The 22,118-nt window shown below is 37.9% G+C and overlaps 1 protein-coding gene across 10 annotated transcripts in view; it reads left to right on the forward strand.

The window, feature by feature from the left end:
• Positions 1-22,118, forward strand: part of APC (APC regulator of WNT signaling pathway) — a 134,682-nt gene that overhangs the window by 101,314 nt on the left and 11,250 nt on the right. For 4 of the 10 annotated variants that reach the window (XM_059175659.1, XM_059175661.1, XM_059175660.1 and 1 more), the window contains 7 exons: positions 6,132-6,230; positions 8,676-9,054; positions 10,969-11,064; positions 12,364-12,417; positions 16,051-16,190; positions 17,382-17,459; positions 17,748-17,864. In XM_059175659.1, coding sequence (XP_059031642.1) covers positions 6,132-6,230; positions 8,676-9,054; positions 10,969-11,064; positions 12,364-12,417; positions 16,051-16,190; positions 17,382-17,459; positions 17,748-17,864 — 963 coding nt within the window. The remainder of the gene's footprint in view (positions 1-6,131; positions 6,231-8,675; positions 9,055-10,968; positions 11,065-12,363; positions 12,418-16,050; positions 16,191-17,381; positions 17,460-17,747; positions 17,865-22,118) is intronic. The other 6 variants (XM_059175665.1, XM_059175667.1, XM_059175663.1 and 3 more) reach the window with 3 other exon arrangements.

Consider the following 22,118-nt stretch of genomic DNA (forward strand, 5'->3'; position numbering starts at 1 on the left):
TCTTACTCCCCTCAGGCCAGGTTTCACAGTGACTTGGAGACTCTTGCTAGTTGTGAAATAGAAACTCTGGAGTCACTTTCTAAAGTGAGTAAGATAGAAGAGAGAAGAGGGGTTCCGACCCAGGAGGAAACTGACTGTATCCCAGTTCTGCTAAGTGCAGCCATCAGGCATATACCTTCTAGTGAACTTTTGAGTGCCTGTCTCTATTGGCAGTGGCTATTTAAGGGTGAATAAAGGAAAAGCAGAAAATAAAGAGATGCTTGATTCTAAGACATAGTGATTAAAAGAAACTATAGTTACTTGGAAGGGTTCCCTCCAACCATTCATCTTATCTCCACCTCTGTGTTCCCCATCCCAATTTTCACTTTACTGTTCACCTTTTCCCCTACTCCTTTCCTCTGAAAGATAATATAAAATGCATTCATCAGTGTTCAGCATCTGTTTACTAAGCATCTGCATTATGCCAAGACTGTTCTCAACCCCAGGATATGGGAGTGAGCTAGGTACATGATACCTCTTTCTTAAGAAACTTACAATCTAAAAGTAAGACAGATGAGCAGTTTCCACGAAGTGTGTATTATGAGAGGGCAAGTACATAGTGTTACAGGAACACTTTGAAGCACTTAACTCGTGTTAGGATGATGTTGGTCCTAGAGAAGGTTATAAATTAATTTATTTGACACCTCACAAATGATTCAGTAAATTAGGTACCATATCTAGATGAAAGATGATGATGGCCTTAGGAACAATTGATAGATTTGAGAGAGTCAGTCAGTAAATATCTCAGTATCTGAGAATATTTAGGAAATAGCAACCTTAGACACAAGGTTTGGTGTTGGATATGACAGATAAGGGGAAAGAAGTCAAGAATGACTTCCAGTTTTTTGTCATAGGCAGGTAGGAGGATAGTGATACAATTCAGTGTTAACTCTCAGAGAAGAGGCTTGTGGAGGAAAATAATCTAGTTTGAAAATGTTAAAATTAAGGTTAACTTTGAAGGTGTTAAATATGAGACATTGAAATAGAAGTGTCAGGTAGGCTGTTAGATATTTGAGTTTGGAATTGAAGGAAAGGGTGATGAATGTGATAACTCAAGGTATGGAAGATTTTTATATCCCCCGTGATTATAAGAGTGAGAAGATGCAGACCTGGGCTAACATCCTAAAGCAAGGGAATCACATTGTTCCAAAAAAGAGGAAACCGTTAACATTATTCACCATTCACCATGAGAACTAAAAAATCTGCATTGGGTTTTACCAAAAAAAATTCATTGTTGATTTTAGCAAGAGCAATTTCATTGGCTTTCTTCCCTGCTGTATTATATTGAAGTGACTTGAGGCTTAAATGCAAGGTTAAAAAGCAGAAAAGATAAGGGTGCCTGGCGGACTTAGTAGAGTGTGCGACTCTTGGTCTCAGGGTTGTGAGTTTGAGCCCTAAACGGGATGTAGAGAGGACTTAAAAAATAAAGTAGAAGAGAGTAATTCTAGCTAACTCAAAAGCTATTAACCAATGCAGGATACAGATTCAAGAGAAAATTTGCAGATTGTTTTAATTTTTTAAGATAGAAGAAATGAGTATGCTTGAACAGCAATGGGAAGGAATGAGTAGAGGGAAAGGATCCAGAGCACACATAAAGGGATAGGCCATGGATAGAATAGGTGTCTCTGATTCAGCAGCAGAAGGTGGAGATGGGTATGGTGGCAGGTTATTTTGTTGGTTTGGTAGCAAACCATGGAATAACCGTGAAGTAAAGCTTGAGAGAGAATCAGTGGAAGTGATATACTGCAAGAAATTCAAGCTGGAATATGTAGAGAGATCCACACACTTGCTATTCCAGTCATTTCAAAGCAGCTTTCTTGGGGAGGGTTAAAGAAGATTGCTGGAAGACTAGGCTATCAGGATAACTAAATGTGTTATCAAGCGGTGGTGCATTTGGGGGTAATGAAATAGTCCAGGAGAGAATCATTGATGTCAGTGGCTAAAATGGAGTAGAGGAGAAAAATATCATTGAAGATGGTATCAGAGAACTGAGGGGCCAAGGTTTTGAATGGGGGATGTGCGTGGGTGTTGAAGTTACCGAGAATGGTGCAGTAAAGTGGAAGGAAGTCAGTGACCCTGTACCAAAGTAACAATTGGGTACAGTGATTAGGAGGTCAGGTATTGGGACGCCTGGGTGGCTCAGTTGGTTGGACGACTGCCTTTGGCTCAGGTCATGATCTCGGAGTCCTGGGATCGAGTCCCGCATCGGGCTCCCAGCTCCATGGGGAGTCTGCTTCTCCCTCTGACCTTCTCCTCACTCATGCTCTCTCTCTCACTGTCTCTCTCGCAAATAAATAAGTAAAATCTTTAAAAAAAAAAAAAAAAAAAAAAAAAGGAGGTCAGGTATTATGACAGCACTGGGAAAAGGGGAAAAGGTGATTATAACAAAGAGATTTGGATATTACAGGGTTTCAAAATGATTTAAAGAGTGAGGAAAACACAGACTTATGCTGCCTCCTGACTCTGCGAAGTACATGGCTCGCAGGAGACAAGGCAGCAGGGAGAAGGGATTTCCCATGAGAGCCAGGTTTCGGGTAAGGCCACAGGAGTAACATGAGCAGTAAGTGAAAAGTTGATAATTCATGCAGCATGGAATCTGGATTCCCCAAGGAAGGGTGGATAGGAAAGAAAACAGGAGGAAAATGAGCTCACACACTTTAGGACTGAGAGTTAAGAACATCCCCCACCCCACCAACGCGTTTTCTTTCCTATCCACCTTTCCTTGGGAAATCCACATTCTGTGCTCTTGTATCTTTGGAAAGTGAACAAGGCCAATTTCAGAGATATGCAACATGACTGCTTTAATAGGTCTTGAGTTTGTGAGAGAGTTAATCACACTCAGTGTCTTCAGAATTTGCTCATGAGTTAGGTAGAAAACACTTCTTAGGAAGTTACCATTTCTTGTGAGTTATCATTTCTCTAAGTCCTTCTAAAGGATGTTGCCACAGGTCTAGCCATAACAAAAGGGCCCAGGAAAGATTCTCAAGGCCCAAGTGCTATATATAGGTCGTGTGAGTACAGGAGTGTTTTCTTGGTATTCCTTACAATAAATGCATCTGAGTTTCTAGCTAGATAGATGGGGAGAAGTGTTCCAAAATCAAGGAGTTGATTTCTTTCAGTACAGGAAGATAATAAGATTGAAGCTTAAAGATAATTTAATGTCGGGCGCCTGGGTGGCTCAGTGGGTTAAGCCGCTGCCTTCAGCTCAGGTCATGATCTCAGGGTCCTGGGATCGAGTCCCGCATCGGGCTCTCTGCTCAGCAGGGAGCCTGCTTCCTCCTCTCTCTGCCTGCCTCTCTGCTTACTTGTAATTTCTCTCTGTCAAATAAATAAATAAAATCTTTAAAAAAAAAAAAAAAAAAAAAAAAAGATAATTTAATGTCTACACTGAAATAAATGTCAAGAACACGTTTTATTGTAGGAAATAGGTTTTCTCTTGTTTCATAATTTAGCCCCTGTTTCTCTTTTGTTTCGGAGAGTGTGTTAGTTATCTTTTGCTACTTAACAAGTATAGCAGCTTAAAACACCAAACATTTATTATTGTTTCTGTAGGTCAGGAATCTTGCTGCAGCCTAGTTGAGTGCCTCTGATTCAGGGTCTCTCATAAGGCTATAGTCATAGTGTTGGCTGGGACGACAGTCATTTTAAGACTTGACTAGGAGAAGGTGTGCTTCTGAGCTCATCCACATGGCTGTTGGCAGACCTCACGTCATCACTGACTGTTGGCCAGAGAAATCAGTTCCTTGCCACCTGGGCCAGGCTATAGAGCAGTTCACAACATAGCAGCTAGCTTCTCTCAGAGAAAACAAGAGAGAATACCCATGGTGGAAGCCATGGTCTTTATAACCTTATCTTGGAGGTGACTTAATCACCTCTGCAGCATTCTTTTCATTGGAATCCAGTCCCTAAATCTAGCCCATATTCAACATGAGGGGATTACATTACATAAGGGCATGACAGCCAGGATCACTGAGGTTGCCTTACAGCCTACAAATGTAGGCTCAAGGAATCCTCAAGGAAAGAATGTTTGCTTCACCTCCCGTAGACCAAGAAAGGCCCCTTACCTGAGTTTACTTAAAAAGAAAACCTTGACTATCTTGTACCCTGAATCTTGGTTCCTCAAACCCATCCTCCTTATTACAACCGGAATAAGCTCTTTATGTCTAAATTTATTTGTGGTTTTGTCCCCCCTTAATGCCCCCACCACCACACACCATATTCTTTCTTACCTTTGCTTATTAATGCTTCTGCCTCATTGGGTTGCCCTGTGGCTAATGCACAAAGGAAATTACATGGTGTGCTGGTTCCACAATTTAGGGATATGGGGTACATTCAGAGATTGTGACTTATGCCAACTCATTTTACCCTCTGGAGTGGAGGTGAACAATTCACAATCCTCAAACTTGTTTTTCCCATCGTGGGAAAAGCACCCCTTTGCCACACCCCCTTTTCCAATTAGTGAGATCATCTATATGTGAAAGAACCAGTAAAGGTGTCCTCTGCCCAGATATTCTTTCAGATTTTACTACTAGCTCCTCTTTCATTCAGAACAAATATTTTGTGGATGTCTGCTACACTTGGTACTAAGAATACAACAATGAACAGAATAAAGTTTCTGCCCTCAAAGAGTTTATATTCTAGCTTTTTCTTTTGAAAGATTAAGAGCTGTAACAGGATACCTGCCACTATTGCTTTCTAATTAGATATTATTCTTATAATCATTATTCTTAACCCTTAATGAACGGGCTTTAGCTGTAGCCAATATTTTGATAGGTCCCACATATTTATTTGTAGCCTATACTCCTGTTCAGAGTTGGATTGTGTGTTTTCAGATTCCCATTGAGCATTTTTACTATATGTTTAATATATATATAGAATGGTGATATCAGGTCCCACACTGAAACCCATTATCTCTTCCTGGGTTTCATGTATTAACACTGCCTGCACTATCTGCCTATTTATCCAAGCTCAGCACCTCCACGTTGTCCTTGGTTCCCAGCATCTCCTTATTCACATCTTGTCAGTTAGCTAACCAATTGACTCTGTCCTCTAAATACAGGGTATCCTCAACTCCCTACACTCACTTCCTTACTTTGTGCCCTCATGACCACTCAACTATTGAAAGTACTCTTCCTGATTTCCCACCTGTGATCTCTCTATCCTGTCTTTTATACTCTTTTAAAGATGTAATTCTGGGGGTGCCTGGTTGGCTAAGTCAGAAGAGCATGCAGCTCTTGATCTCAGTCAGAGTCATGAGTTCAAGCCCCATGTTGGGTATAGAGATTACAAAATAAAACTTAAAAAATAAGTAAGGATATAATTCTCGTTGTGCTGACCTCCTGCCGAAAGTCTAGTGGCTCTATAACATCCACAGCTTGACTCATGACTCCTGAGACACTTAATAACTTAACCCAACCTTTATCTCATACCGTACACCTTGTGTTCTGTCCACATTGAACAAATACTCCATATTTATACCTTTATACAGACTTGGGATTTGTCTTCTACCCCAGAATTCAAGGCCTACCTTTAATGTTACTTATTTTATGCAGCCTTTAATAGTTCCTTATAGCAAGTCGTTTTTCTTCCTGTTTTCCTTCAATATCTTATTATTTTTCCCCTTGGTATTTTATACATTTTTCTACTGTGGTCCTTATCATATTACATTGCAACTATTTATTTTTTCATGGCTTTTTCTAATTAAGTTTTAAGCAGTCCTCTCTGTGCTGTGAGTTCCTGGAGAACATGGACTGTAACAAATTCTAAGTTAGTTTTGTGGTAATTTAGAGCATTTCATCAATTAATAAAGCTTTTTATCAATAAATTTATCTTTAACTGAATGTGGTTTCATGTCTTTTGATCTGTGAAAAAATACCACTTTTAGAATTTCTTCAGTGTGTAGGTATTTCCACACTGTATTTAACTGTCTTTTGCAACAAATCTTTTCTTCAGTTTTTCTCTAAAATCTAAAATCATCTTGAGCCATTAAAATGTCCGCACTTTTCATGCTGTATTTAGCTATTTACCCTAAAGACAGTTCATTTGGTATCTATAATCTAAATTAGACTCTTCATAATTTGCTTAATTTCTAGGGTTCAACCACACGAATGGATCATGAAACAGCCAGTGTTTTGAGTTCTAGTAGCACACACTCTGCTCCTCGAAGGTTGACAAGTCACCTGGGAACCAAGGTAACAGAAGATTGTAAACTCTGGCCACTAATACTGAGAGTGCTTTGCTAAAACATTCTTCATTCATCTTTTAAATTCAGCTAGAGAATTCTGGTTCCATCACTACAGTCTCTTAAAGAAAAATCTTTATACAAAAGAGCCCTAAAGAAAAATGAGGATTATAAAAAGTGCCAATTTAGCTAATTTTTTATTCTTTCTTAGCCTTATCACCCACTTCTCTACAAGTATCCTAAGCTCCAGCCACTCTGGCTTACTTACTTGCTGCTTCCCAAGCACTCCCTGGGATTTTCTGCCTCCCTGCCTTGTCTGCAGTGGCACCACCTCCCCTTTCTACCTCACCGCAAAATGGCTGTCAGAATGCGAATCAGCCCTTGGCACTCTGCTTGGGCTTTACTTCTTTACAAAACATTTTCTGATTCCCAGTGTCCTCTCATCTCTCCCATGAGGTCTGCCTGCCCTCTTTGAGTCACTGCAATTTGCATGAAATTCTCTTTGGGAATAGGGACTTTTTTTTTTTTTAATCTTTTGCAGCATCTAGCACAAGAGCCTGCACATGAGTGTTTAATAAATTTATTTAAATGGATGGAAGTTACTGAAATGGAATGTTACCCAGTGCTGATAAGTGAGTTTTCCTAGTCTGTCGGATTTTAGCAAATATTTTAGGACTTGAGAAAGGTGTGTTTAAAAAGAAAATAATTATTTTATTATTGTTTTAAAATCAGAGTCTTTAATACTATATTGACAAAGAGGACATTCTAATATTACTAAACAGTATATTTTTAGTTAAATCTTAAATAATTCCATTAACTGTTTTCACAGCATATTCTACCTGTTCTTTCTTTACTTTAACAGTATAATGGATCTTATGAAAAGCATTACTGAAATAACTAATGTGATTTAAGAAATGAATTTAGAATAATCAATGATACTGTTAATATGAGACTTAATCCTTTAAATAACTCACAATAGCTGCTAATTAGGACCTCTGATGTGCCAATAACTGTGCTAGAAGTTGTGTGTACATTTTCTCTGGTCATCTCAAAAACACTGTATTCTTGTCCCTCTTTTTTAAAAGAGAAAACTGAAGCAAAAAAAGTTTCAGGCAGCTGTTGCATATTTAAATTGGACTTCAACCCCAGGTCTGTCCAACATCAACGTGTAGTTCTTACTATAAAGAAAATCTAATATTCACCAGTATTGTTGCATGAAAACTGCCAGCTAGAATTCATTACCTTTTGAAGTGACTTATGAATGATAACATTAAGACCTTACTATATTTTTGAATGCCAGCTACTATCCTATACATGTATTATTTCATTTAATCTTCACAGAGCAAACCTTGTTAAGTAAATTTCTCCATTTTGCAACTGAGAAAACTGGGGCTTAGAGAAATCAAATAACGTGGTGGTGTCACACAGTTCATTCATAAGTGGTGGAGCCAGAATTTGAAAGCCCAATTTACCCACAGTTCTGTACTACCTTCCCAAAACATTAATGTCTAAGAGAAGTGTGTATTTTTTAGAGTTTCTCAGACTCAAAATTGTTGACTGGATAATTCTTTATTGTACGACATTTAGCAGTATCCCTGGTCTTTACCTAGTAGATGCCCATAGCACTTCCTCTCACAGTTGTGGCCACCAGAAGTGTCCTGGGAGGGCCAAAATCACCACTAAGAACCACTGATTTATAGAGATAATACATTCTTTATATAATAGCCTCCACTTTTATATAATAGCCTCTGGCTTTGAAATGAGGCTAATTACAGTCCAGGATAACTGGGTACTGTTTCCAGTTTCTAATCTGCTTCTGAGTAAACCTTTAGAACTTCTTGTCCGAGAGTAACTGATGCTTACTGCATGCTTTAGAAAAAGGAAATTGATTAAGAGTCCTTGAACTCCCTGTGTGATAATGGCATTCTTTTTTTTTTTTTTTTTTTTTTTTTTTTTTTTTTTTTTTTGATAATGGCATTCTTTTTATGACATTCTTCTTTTTATATGTTTAAGGGAGAAATCATGCACTTTTAACAATATTATAATCTGGTAAGGGTTAGTGATTGTCAAGAACTGGTACTCAGTACATAATAATTGTTGAAAAGTGTTTTCTATTTATTGATTATAGTTGTAAATTAAAAGAAGTAAAATTTTTAAATTGTGTAAAATATTTACATAATCACATTCCTCATTTTGTGTGTGTGTGTGTGTGAGAGAGAGAAATCAATTGCCATTCACTATAATCGGCTGATCCAGACAAACAGCAATTTAAGTGTGTGAGAACCTACCTTCTTTTTCAACACTGTATGCCACCATTACTTCATCCTAGAAAGGGGTTTTGAGTTTTGTTTTTCTTTTTAATGGCTTACAATAAGTATCCCATTCATCACATCATTGGTATTAGCGTTTGGATATTAAAGTCATAATTTTGTTTCTAAACTCATTTGGCCCACAGGTGGAAATGGTGTATTCATTGTTGTCAATGCTTGGTACTCATGATAAGGATGATATGTCGCGAACTTTGCTAGCTATGTCTAGCTCCCAAGACAGCTGTATATCCATGCGACAGTCTGGATGTCTTCCTCTCCTCATCCAGCTTTTACATGGCAATGACAAAGACTCTGTGTTGTTGGGAAATTCCCGGGGCAGTAAAGAGGCTCGGGCCAGGGCCAGTGCAGCACTTCACAACATCATTCACTCACAGCCTGATGACAAGAGAGGCAGGCGTGAAATCCGAGTCCTTCATCTTTTGGAACAGATACGAGCTTACTGTGAAACCTGTTGGGAGTGGCAGGAAGCCCATGAACAAGGCATGGACCAGGACAAAAATCCAAGTATGTTCCCTATAGTGCATGTTACCAAAGCAAATGTAAACCTTTTTTAAATGAAAACTTTTTTAGTTAGTATGATGTCTTTATGAGTAGGAATGGGAAATTTATAGTAGCCATCTACACCGCTAACCTAGTTTAAAACTTAAGTCTGTATTTTTCTAGAAAAAAAAATAGCAAAGGAAAACACTACATGCAGTACTATGCAACCAAAAAAGAATGAGGTCAAGAGAGATTTATAGTCATGGTATAGTAGATTTAGAAAGAACTTGAGCAATTATGTTTCCATTTCTTCCATTTTATAGATGAAGCTCAAGAAAGTGAGCTTTAACTGTTAGTGACCAGGCTATTATATTAACATTTGCACAACACTCTAGTCAGTGAATACAGAGCTGTGTCACATCTGTTATGTTATTTGAGCCTCACAACAAACTCCTAAAGTAGGAAGGGAAGGTATTATAATCTCCATTTTACAGATGAAAAAACTGAGGTTCAGAGATGCTAAGAGATTTGCTTGTTAGACTCTTAGCTAGTAAGTGGTAGAGCCAGGAACAGAGGCCAGATCTTCTGACTGTCAACCCAGTCCTCTTCCCGCTGCACCTTCCTGCTTCAGGCAATGGGTCCCAGTTGCTGGGGGTGATCAGCCATCCAGCTCTTTGCTGAGGGAGAAACACTGGGCTACCAACCCCTCTCCATCAGGAGCAGGGAAGTTAAGAATTGGGACCCTTGGGGACATAATTTACTTCATTCCTGTAGCAAGAACCAAAAGCAGTAAGTATATAAGGTAAGACCTTCCTTTTACCTGATAAGAAAACACACACACTCACACACAGAGGAGAGGGGAGAGTTGTATTAACCTGTTGATTTAAGGGGCAGGAGAAGGGCTGATGGTGACAACACCTTCTATGAAGCTCTAGCAGATTTTTTTTTTTAAAGATTTTATTTAATTATTTATTTGACACAGAGAGAGAGATCACAAATAGGCAGAGAGGCAGGCAAAGGGAGAAGCAGGCTCCCCGCTGAGCAGAGCCCGATGTGGGACTCTATCCTAAGACCCTGAGATCATGACCTGAGCTGAAGGCAGGGCCTTAACCCATTGATCCACCCAGGTGCCCCTCTAGCTTAGATATAAAGGTGAATTTATTTAAAATTTTCAAATTCTCAAGAATAAGAAAATAGCAGAAATTGTCCTTTATATCTTTTTGTCCTAAGGGTGAAGAAAACTACTAAGATACCTTACTGAGAAAACAATGTCTTTCTGGATTTTTTTCCTGTGGTATCCACAATTACATAACTGGTATTTTTTTATCTTGATAACAGTTCTCAAATGCTTAAATAAAATAAATGAATATTACTTTTGAAAAATAGACTTTTTAAATTTTTATTTCAAATAATGCCCTTTGAAACTGTACACGGTATTAAATGTGGAGGTACATTTCCTTGGACACCTCTTCTTTAGATTCTTGTTTACTGTCTGTCTCTATGGTAAGCTTTCTCCACAGGTTTGTGCTAGATTTCTTTACTAAATTTGTACACAAATAAGTGCTTTTAACCCACACTCGTGACAGTAGTTTAAATAGAAATCATAACAAAATGGTTTTATATCAAAGTGTTTTTATTCTTTTACATAGTCATTATAATTTTAAATTATTATTTGAGTTATAGTATAAACCTGCAAGGAATTGATTCTGACAGAGTTAGTTAAAAGCATATAAGTAGTAGACATTTTTCTGGAACCAAGAGAAGCCCTTTTCTCATATTTTCTTTTCCATGTTGGTAGTATTTATTTGTTGATCTACTAAACTACTAAGCATTAGGGAAATATTAGTGACCCCTGATTTTTTTTTTTTTTAAGTATAATAAACATTGTTGCTTCTGAAAAAACAAAGCATTATGGTTTATGTCAATTTTATTTTCCAGTGCCAGCTCCTGTTGAACATCAGATCTGTCCTGCTGTGTGTGTTTTAATGAAACTTTCATTTGATGAAGAACATAGACATGCAATGAATGAACTTGGTAAGACAAAAATGTTTCTTAATGCCATAGAAGAGTACTGAAGATTTTTCGTCATTGTTGAATTGGGCATAAGGCCACTAATTTCTGTTACCACCTGTTTCTCCTTGTAGCAAATCATTATGCTCTGGTTTCCAGAGAAGAAAAAGTTCTTAATGATAGAAACTGCTACCTTGTATAAAGTAACTTGGCTTTTCAAACTCTTAGCCAGCAATTAGAAAAATTACTAAGTGGGCCACTCCTTGCCCCTGTTTCCACAGTAGACTCTATGTGATGGTTGATGGGAGGGTAATTTAAATTATTTTGAAATGTGGAGCTTTGTGATTTTTCTTGAACTCAGTCACTTCTGATGGACACCAGAAGGAATTATTATTAAGATTCTCATTTCTCTTCATGGTTATCAGTACTTACTGGATTTTCATGATAAGCGGCATGGTATCTTTGAAACTAGTTAATGAAGAAAAGATTTTGCTGTAACTTAAGTTAGAAATATTCCACTAATTTTTGGAAGTATTACTCTTTTATGTATGTGTTTTCACACACTCTAAGCCTTTTATGACCTGCATTTTTGTGCACTCCATTTGTCATGTAACGGTTTTTCTTTGATTTCTAGGTTCATTTTGCGTATGTTGTATTTATAATTGCATCATGCTGAGCCATCTCATGTGAACTGGATCTGTTTAGTTGTACCACAAGCAAGAACCATACACTGAGTTTCCATCTTAGTGTGGCTGTGCCCTTGCTTTTTGTGCTGTTTATTTTACATTACATCCCAGCCCCCACTTTATATTCCTACCACCCTCATCATTGTCATTCATCATTTATCTGAAAAGTCACAAAATCATGAGACTCTTAAACACAGAGAACCTGCACGGCCAACAATGAGTGTTGTCTCCTTCAGAGTCATCACTTTGGGGGGCTGTGTACTTTGTGATCTCAGGCCTGACCTCCAGCCATGCTTTTCTTCCCATAGGCCCTTGCAGTTGGCCCATCTGATTCTCTTTTCTTCCCCCACCTCCCAGCCTCCAGTGGAACTGAGTGTGATCTTATGAGTTATCCCCTCCTCAGTAGACCCAGCATTTGTGAAAATTTTATGTTTGGTTGTTTTTTAATGCTAGTAATAATGGGAAGCAGATAAAAATCTTGAATAAACAAGAAAACGAATCCAATTTTAAACTACTGCAAAGGTTTTTCTGTAAATAGACCTGTGTTCCAATGAACTGTAGACTAGGACTGACACATTAATCATCTGAATTTCAAAGTGAAACCTAGACTCAGTATTTGTTCCTCTTCCTTCTTCAGGTAGGAAGGCTACCCGGGGCATTTCATCACAGGAGCTAGGGCAGGGGCTTTCAGGTGAGGAGCAGGATGGGGCCTCTGGGGGTGTGACTGTTGGGAACAGAGCTACAGGGGATTCCTTTCTTCTCATTCCTAGCCTCTAAATTTGCACAAAGCAAAAGAAAAATCAAGGTTTGTGGATTATGGGGAGATGGAGTAAGGAAGCACAAAGTATCTGGCAGTGAGGGATAAGGAGGAATAAAGTCCCAAACGGATGAAGGGAAATTCCTAAACCTAGTCAGCTGGGACTATCATTTGTACATACAAGAGGATTCTACAACTTTTCAAGGTCATTTAGGTGTACCTGTTAGAACTACAGGTTGTAGGCTGTTCTCTCAGGGGTGTATACATTGATTAAGTCCCAGCTCTGTCCCAGAAACTGTACCTTGAAAAATGGTGAAGATACGGTTCTGACTTTCAAGGAACTCATGATTTATTTGTATTAGTATTTCCAAACTAGATCATAATAATCACAGAGATACTTGTCAAACCATATAGATTGTCTAGCCTTGTAGCACACAGGTTTAGTATAGCAGAATCTCCAGAGGGGTACCTAGGAATCATTTAATTAGTGGCCCAGGTGATTCTTATGATCAGTAAATTTTGTGAAACAATATATAGAATATTTACATTGGGCCCCTAATGTTTATTTTAGAATGATAATGGTGACTATCTAACCCAAGTAAAAGGAAAATAATATACTCTTTAAAAAACTAAGTGTCATCTTTCTGTTATCTTTTTTATATACATAAGTTTAAATTAAGGGTTCTGTTGAAACCATTGGTCCTCTACTAGCTTTAAGGTTATGAAATCCCACATTGGATAATATCTGGTCCATGCAGACCACTTTTTTTAAACATAGACACTGAGCAAAATGTGAAAGAATATGCTTATCTTTGCATTACCTTGAGACAGGCTAACTTTTCTAAGGGCAACCTTTTTTTTTTTTTTTTTTCTATCAGTCATGAATTCACATCATATTTTTGTGAATCCATTTGTAGTTTTGACACAGATTTTATTTGTTGCCTTAAAATTTACAGAAAGTCTTCTTTATTTGTCTAAAGTCATTAAAAGCTCTCTTTTATCTGAATCCTAAATTTTATCGAACGTTCTTTTTTCTTCATGCTTTTATTGATATAGACCATATCCTTCTTTAATCTTTGTTTTCAGAATCAAGTCCTGAGTGTTTTAGTTTTTCTGTTGGAAAAAAGGTCTTTCTTTTAGTGCTTTCTTGAGACCTTCTTTATTAAATCATTTCACCTTTCTTAAGAAAGTGTCACAGATATTACCATGCCACTCAGGCACAAAGCATAGGATGTTTGTTTTGGCATCAATAGCCTGCTCTGTAATGCTCAACATCTTGGTGATCTTACCAGTATACAGGGCCATGGTCTTTAGGTCATTGGTCATTCCCAAGTCAGTTTCCTGAGTCAGAACCTCAATTCTTTTACTGGCTGCTTCTCTTCTACTCAAGTATTAAACATTGGGAATTCCTCAAAGCTCTGTCCTAGGTTTTCTTCATCTCTCTCTAAACAATATCCTCCAATCTGTGCTTCCATTACAATGTTTTGCCAATTTACATCTTAATCCACTTTGCCACTCCTGAGTTTTAGACACATTATCAAACTCCTCATCTGACATCTTCACTTAGATGGTTTTTCAGACATTTTTAACTCAACTGCCCCAACTGAACTGGTTATCTCCTTCAGCCCCACATCCCTTTCTCTTCCAAGATTCTTTTTCTCAGAAAATGGCATGACAGTCAGCCCAGTTCCTCAGGCCAGAATCTCGGAAGACATCCCATAACCCTACCCTAATTAAAGCCCCATATACTTTAATTCTGCTTCTTAAATTTATCTCTAATCACTGCTCTCCTTTCCATCCCCAGTTTGGGCCACTATCATCTCTCCTCCTCTGCAGGAAGTACAGTACTTACTTGGCTCCCCACTTCCAGTTATCCATTCTGCATCCTACAGATCACAGGAATCTATTTAGAATGTACATTAAATTATTCCTTGCCCTGTTGGAAAGCCTGAGTGTGATATATAAAGTCTTGCATGATACAGCCTCTACCCATTTCGTAGCCTAATCTTGAGACCTTCCCCTTATTGCTGTGTATTTCAGGGTCAGGGGCTCTTGCACATACTGTTTCATCTGCCTAAAATGTTTTTCTATTATTCTTGCCCCACCCGTTTTAGATACTCATCCTTTAAGTCTTTCTTAACCTAAACATTATTTCCTCAGTCTTTTTCTTGATACTCTCAATCTAGGTGAAGTCACCTGTTACCTCTCCCTGTGCTTCTGCACTGTTATGCCTAAATTAGTTGTTTAGGGTCTGCTTTTGCTCTAATGTATAAGCTCCTTAAAGATAGTCACTGTATTGTGTTCAGTGGCTATGTATTTTTCCATTATCCTGGGTAGATGGAAAAAAATACTCCTAAGTATGGTTTGGGTTTTCCTTAACCAAATTAATTTTCATTTACCTACATTCAAACTCATCTCATTGCTGCTAGTCATAAAGATTTGCACCAGTCTTCATACAGTTAATTCTTCTGAGTTGGAATTCTTTAGCCAAGTTAAAACTTTGTTTTATGTATTTGCAGTCTTCTCTACATACTGACCCTTCTAGATGATTTACAAAAATACCAAACATACAGGTCCTCTTCTAAATTGATAACCTGACTGTTTAGACTAAGAATTTCCAAAAATCACCTGTTTATGTTCATCTTCCTTTTTTCTGTCTAAGCCACTTCTCTGTGACAAAACAATATCCCCAGTCCCATGATGATTAATATTAATGATGAATATTTTGAACAGCATCCATATGCATTTTTATTTTTATTCACTTGCTCACCATTTTGCTTTACTTGTTTTTGTTTTTGGATTTTTTGTTCTGTTTTGTTACTACCCTTTCCTTTCTGTCTTTCCCTTTCCTTTTCCTTCATTTTTCTCCTTGTCTTCTCAGTGTTGACCACTGTGGGCATTGTCAGGCATACCCAGTGGTGAGAATCAAGGGGAAGGAAAATACTAAATCCTAGCATAGTTGGTATTTGACATTTGTGAGTACCAAAGAAAAGTAAGAATTTTTTAAAAATATATACATAATAAGTGGTTTTATAGAACTTAGTAATAAATTGAACAGATAATTTTTTTATAAGAAACTAATCTTTGCTTCATGCACAGTTTCATTTAAAAGTCTCAGGATTCCTAAGGCTAATTATTTGGCAAATAAAAAAAATTAATTAGGCCACAGTGTATAACATTGAAGAATGTTTGTAAAGTTGTAGTAATAAAAATAAGTTACCTTTTTCTGCCTTCATGAAGGAAGACCTAGTGTTAGAACATAGCCTTCTTCATCAATGACATGATATAGTATACATGCGGTAAATAAGACTATAATGCCCACTTCACTCAGTAAGGCAAGGGTCTGGAGGGTGGAGAAAACTGGCAGAAAATGAGTCATTATCAGCTGTACTTTGAGTATTACATAGAAGTTCTTTGTAACAATTTTTGTAACTTGTGATCTAGAGGTGTATTCAAACTATATATTCTCCTTCTTTGAGATGTTTTCCTAATAAGTAATTTTTAAACTTGGTGCCACTTGTTTTATTTTAGATTATTGTCTTTTTCCTCTTGCCCTTTTTAAATTAGGGGGACTACAGGCCATTGCAGAATTATTGCAAGTGGACTGTGAAATGTATGGGCTAACTAATGACCACTACAGTATTACATTAAGACGGTATGCTGGAATGGCTTTGACAAACTTGACTTTTGGAGATGTGGCCAACAAGGTATGTTTTATAAAAAGATCTACTTCTTAAGATATCACTGGTATGAGTTAGTTTCATACAAACTACTTTTCACTGATTTCCTTTTTTCACTCTCCTCATTAAACACTGATTTAAAAAAAAAACAAAAAAAAAAACTGAACTTCACACACCAGTGCATAGTTTTACTCGTTAGGCTGTCTTATGCCTAAACAAAGGCAAAAGATAGAATACAGTAGTGGGTTTATGTAATTGCATTTAAAATGCTATTCCCAGGAATAAGAGTAAAGGTCTAAAAATTCCGATGACAGATGTGAGTGTTATACATATATCGCTTCTGGGCAAGGAAGAGACTTTACTTTAAAACCCTTTGCTTGGGGCACCTGGGTGGCTCAGTGGGTTAATAAGCCTCTGCCTTCAGCTCAGGTCATGATCTCTAGGGTCCTGGGAACAAGCCCCGAGTCTGGCTCTCTGCTCAGCGGGGAGCCTGCTTCCTCCTCTCTCTCTCTCTGCCTGCCTCTCTACATACTTGTGATCTCTGTCTGTCAAATAAATAAATAAAATCTTTTTAAATAAATAAATAAAACCCATTGCTTATCATTTTTTTTTAAGATTTTATTTATTTATTTGAGAGGGGAGAAGGTCAGAGGGAGAAGCAGACTCCCCATGGAGCTGGGAGCCTGATGTGGGACTTGATCCCGGGACCCCAAGATCATGACCTGAGCCTAAGACAATCGCCCAACCAACTGAGCCACCCAGGCACCCCTGCTTATTATTTCTTATCACTTACTCTTTTTATTATTCCAGTTTACTAGGAGAGGAATAGATCACAAAAAACTTCCTTTCTAGGGGGCACCTGGGTGGCTCAGTGGGTTAAGCCGCTGCCTTCAGCTCAGGTCATGATCTCAGGGTCCTGGGTTCGAGTCCCGCATCAGGCTCTCTGCTCGGCAGAAGCAGAGAGCCTGCTTCCTCCTCTTTCTCTCTGCCTGCCTCTCTGCCTACTTGTGATCTCTCTCTGTCATATAAATAAATAAAATCTTTAAAAAAAAAAAAAAACTTCCTTTCTATAATCTGGCTCTGGGGCTTCTATGGGTAAAATATTAGGATGATTAAAATGAGACAGCTAAAACTGGATTTGAAATTTATTAGTCCAAAATAAAGCACAGCTTCATGTTGCCTTGTTATTGACCCTCTGTTCCATTTCTAATTTTACAGGCTACCCTCTGCTCTATGAAAGGCTGCATGAGAGCGCTTGTGGCCCAACTAAAATCTGAAAGTGAAGACTTACAGCAGGTACTAGTTAGAATTTCAAGAGTTTTTCTTGGATATTAGTGGGTTAATATCCTAATTTGGATTAATTTAAACTGTGGTTCAGTATTTAGTGTCTCATGTTTCAATTGTGGTTACATTAAAACCAGAATAAAGGAAAATAATTATATTGTAGGAATCCTTTTGGCACTGTATTAGCATTTAGGAGGAATTTCTTTACCAGTAGGTTTCTACTCTTAACCGCTAGCATTAAAAACAAAATAACTAAATTATTTTATATTCAAGTTATTCTAAAATTAATTTCATTTGCAGGTTATTGCAAGTGTTTTGAGGAATTTGTCTTGGCGAGCAGATGTAAATAGTAAAAAGACATTGCGTGAAGTTGGAAGTGTAAAAGCATTGATGGAATGTGCTCTAGAAGTTAAAAAGGTACCTTTGAAAACATTTAATATTCTAATTTGGATTTCATTTTTTGTTACTTTTTTGCTACCTTTTCCCACCCTTGAGATTCCCTATCTTTTTTTTTTTTAAACAGCATGCTTAATTTTGTATTTTTTTGGACGGATTTCACCATTTGAGATATAAAGCTAGCATAAGACTAAAAATGTAGAATAGCAAAAGGGGAGAGAAGCCACCCAAATTTGGGTCAGCTAGAAAGGCACATCTTTGGAATTGAGGGAAAAAATTGTTCAGAGCTGAAGGTCGGTCCTGGGTTTTAACAAAAATCTCCTAAAAGCTAATGCCAGAATCAGTTTATGGAAAAACTCCAAAATTGCACATGAGGCAGGAGAAATGGGCAGGACAGAAGGACATGGGCTGTGGGGACAGCTGGCTGGGCTGGAGGCCACGGCTCAGGCCCTGGATCTGGAAGTAGAAGGCTGGAGGAAGTGTAGAAGCCAAGTTGAGTGCATTCACCCAAAGCCTTGCTTCCATTCGGTCCCGAGGATGTGGCTGCTTTCCTCAGACAAAGAATTTTACTTAATTTCTGACCTGCTTATCTCACCAGTTCTTAGTCTTAGACTACTCCAAAGTTGGAAAGTATTAAGATGGAAAAAATTGTACAAAGCGGGCTAGGTTAAGTCGGATTTTTTCAGATTTGACACTATTGGCATCTTGGACCAGATAATTGTTTCAAGGGACTGACCTGTGCTTTGTAGGATGTTTAGCAGCATTTTTGGCCTTTGCCCACTAGATAAATATACTTACCCTCCATCATGACCATCAAAAATGTCTCCAGTATTACTAGAGGTGCCCCAAAGGGGCGAAGGGAGAAAATCACCCCCAGTGGAGAATCACTGTGTATGTGGGGTCATTGTTACCTCTGTGCTCTCCAGAGTCCTGAGTGTTGATAGTCACTGTATCAAGAGGTGATCAGATCCAAGGGTAAGGAATGCCTCAAATAATAATTTGTTTACAAAAGGAAATAGCACCACGTGGCATACCTACTTCAGAAACTAAGCTAATTTTTTAAAAAAGCTTGAAATTTGGGAGGGACTAAGCAGGTCTTCTTAGCTATTCTGGGCGTCCTTTCACCCAGCAAGTACCGCTAGACCTACAGCCTACATTTTTTTCCTTCAAAATTTCCTTTTTAGAGAAGGCAAAGAATTTTTGGTTTTTATTTGTTTATGTATTTTTGTGAAATTATTTTATACCTGGAAACCCCAAGAAAATCCACTGAAAAATAATGAGAAACAAGAAAAGTATTCAACTAAAAAATGGTTATAATTTAATATCCAAATATACCTAGGATCTGCACAAAAATACCTTCAAAACATTCATGAATCAGCAGAACACTTGTATTTCTTACAGGTAAGAAGATAGATAAAAGGCTCATAAGCGCTTGAAAAGATACTCAACATCATTAGTCATGACGGAAATACAAATTAAAACTACAGTGAGATACCATTACATATATTGGTTAAAATATAAAAAGATTAACCAAGTGTTGTCAAGGATGTTAAACAACTGGAATTCTCAGGCACTGCTGGTGGAAATGTAAGATGGTATATCACCTTGAAGAACATTTGGCAGTGTTTTAAAGTTAAATATGTACCAACCACACAATCCAGCCATTCCAGTCCTAAGTATTTACCTAAGAGAAAAATTCCTGTTTGCGCAAAGTCTTAAACACAGACGTTCACAGCAATACTGTTTGATAGCCAAAAGCTAGAAGTAATTCTAATGCCCATCGACAGGTGAATGGGTAAACAAATTATGGGATGTCCACACTGCAATACTATTTGGGTATTTGAAAAATGAGGGTGCCTGGGTGGCTCAGTGGGTTAAGCCGCTGCTTTCGGCTCAGGTCATGATCTCAGGGTCCTGGGATCGAGTCCCACATCGGGCTCTCTGCTCAGCAGGGAGCCTGCTTCCTCCTCTCTCTCTCTCTGCCTGCCTCTCTGCCTACTTGTGATCTCTCTCTGTCAAATAAATAAATAAAATCTTAAAAAAAAAAAAAAAAAGAAAAGAAAAATGAACTGTTGGTACAAACAATAGTCTATAATGACAGAAAACATGAGAGTGGATTACAAGAGCGTACTAGAAAACTTGGGGAGATGATATATATGTTTGGTTTTTTTAATGTAGTGATGGTTTCATGGATATGTTCATACATGGAAAGTGATCATATTGCACATTTGAAAGATGTGCAGTTTATTGTTCAACTATACCGCAATAAAATTATACCAAAAAATTAGTGTCCACACTTTAAGACTCATCAAGTGTGTATATTTTCAAAAAGATTTAATGTATTTGTATGTGTTATTATGGGAACTTGTATTGTTGCTGAGAGTTCATAACTTTCTTTCAAGGACCGCAAAGATCTTTATACAAATAGTTGCTACAAACTGAGAAAGCTAAATTAAAAGACTCCTCCTACTGAGAAATGCAAAAGAAGACCATAACAAATGGAAAGGCATACCCTGTTCTTATAAAGGAAGAGTAATATTTTATAGATCATCATCCATAAATTCACCTATACATTTTTTTTTCCTCTATAAATTTTTAATGTAAGCCCAGTCTTGGAAAAACTGGCTCAGCAGAAATTTATAGTGTCCCAATTCTGGTTTGGGTCTACTTCTGGCTAACAGTATTAGAATTTACTTTTTTCCTTTTTTTCTACATTCAGTGCAATAGTCATTCTGAACATTCTTTTATAATTCATCATCTCTTCCTTTTCAGCTTTACTGATAATGACCAGGAGAGTCAGAACTACCTTCCATATTCCCATGCATTGACTCATTTTACCTTCATTGAGCAGGCCTCTACTTTTCTACACAGAACCTTTCCATCCTCCCACTCTGTGCCCCAAGCATTGGTGTTTACTCAAAGTTGTTAGTCCCTGGGTTCCATGGTGGCTCTGTTGGTTAAGTATCTGCTTTGGGTCAGGTCATGATCCTAGGGTTCTGGGATGGAGTCCCACATCAGGGACTCTCTGCTTAACAGGGAGTCTGCTTCTCTCTCAGCCTCCCCCCACTATTTGTGATCTCGCTCGCTCTCATTCTCTCGCTCTCAAATACAGAAAATCTTAAGGGGAAAAATAAAAGCTATCAGTTCGTTACTCCTATCTTCTGTATCTTCTCTACTGAGTATAGAGATGGCTTTTTTGTTTCAACTATCTCTAAGAAGCCCAATGTTTTGAAAATTAAGAAAACAAGCAAAAAAACCTTTTCTTTTGCTTCTTGTAACTCCTGCAGTGTTGCTCTTTTTTCTCTAGCAACCAAAACACTGAACAAATCACTGGCTCCATTTCTTCACTGGCCATAATTTCTTCCGTTCCTTTTAATTTTGCTTCTAACAAAATCTAGGTTTATAGTTTAACTGGGGTTTCTTTTCTACCTGCACCTATGTTTAATACTTTTGGATCACACACCTTTTTGAAATTCCTTTGTTTTTACCATCTATACCTACAACTTCTAATCATTTCTCCTCTAAATCTAACTATAAAACTTTTTTGAAACAAAACCCTTTCCTCTACATGTAATCTCGTAGAAAACAACTTCTGTTTTCCTATCTTTACCTCTGACCTCTGACCTCTGGGCCATCTGTAGTTGAACTCACTTATACCTGTAAACGGTTGCTGTTTTCTCTGTTCCTGGGATACTTTGAATATCCCACCTTTACCTCAGTCATGGTGTAATTAAAATTGAGCTCTTAACCTTCTCACATCTCCCTGCCTCCTGATAAATAGTATTTGCTCCTAGATTCTCTTAATTTCCTGATGAAGAGAACATGGTAGCTAGCTATTTATTGGGTCAGGCCCAGAGGGTTTGCCCTGACTTTCAAGGTTTTTTTTGTGGGGTTTTTTTTTGGGGGGGGGGGCGGTTTACCATCTCACCTGACCTAACACTGCTCCCCAGCATGGACTTGGATCTCCTCTGTGTCTTCTTTCTATTCCTTAGTCCTCCCTTGCTGATTCCCTCTTCTATGCCAGGAGCACCTGTCTTCTTTCTGAAGGTACAGGTCTTATCTTCTACAGAGCTGCTGTCCTCCATGAAGTATTTCATTTATTTCATTAAATTCAGGTAGCAGTAATCTTTCCTTTGTTCATGTATGGTTTTGTTTCTTTTTTTTCCCCTAAGTAAACTATTAGCAGTTATCAGCTTACCGTATTGGTATCCTCTGGAGTGCCTGTAATTGTGATAGACATAAAGTAGATTTTTAATGAATGTTTGTTCCCTAGTT

This window comes from Mustela lutreola, chromosome 5 (assembly GCF_030435805.1).
Source record: "Mustela lutreola isolate mMusLut2 chromosome 5, mMusLut2.pri, whole genome shotgun sequence".
NCBI lineage: Eukaryota > Metazoa > Chordata > Mammalia > Carnivora > Mustelidae > Mustela > Mustela lutreola.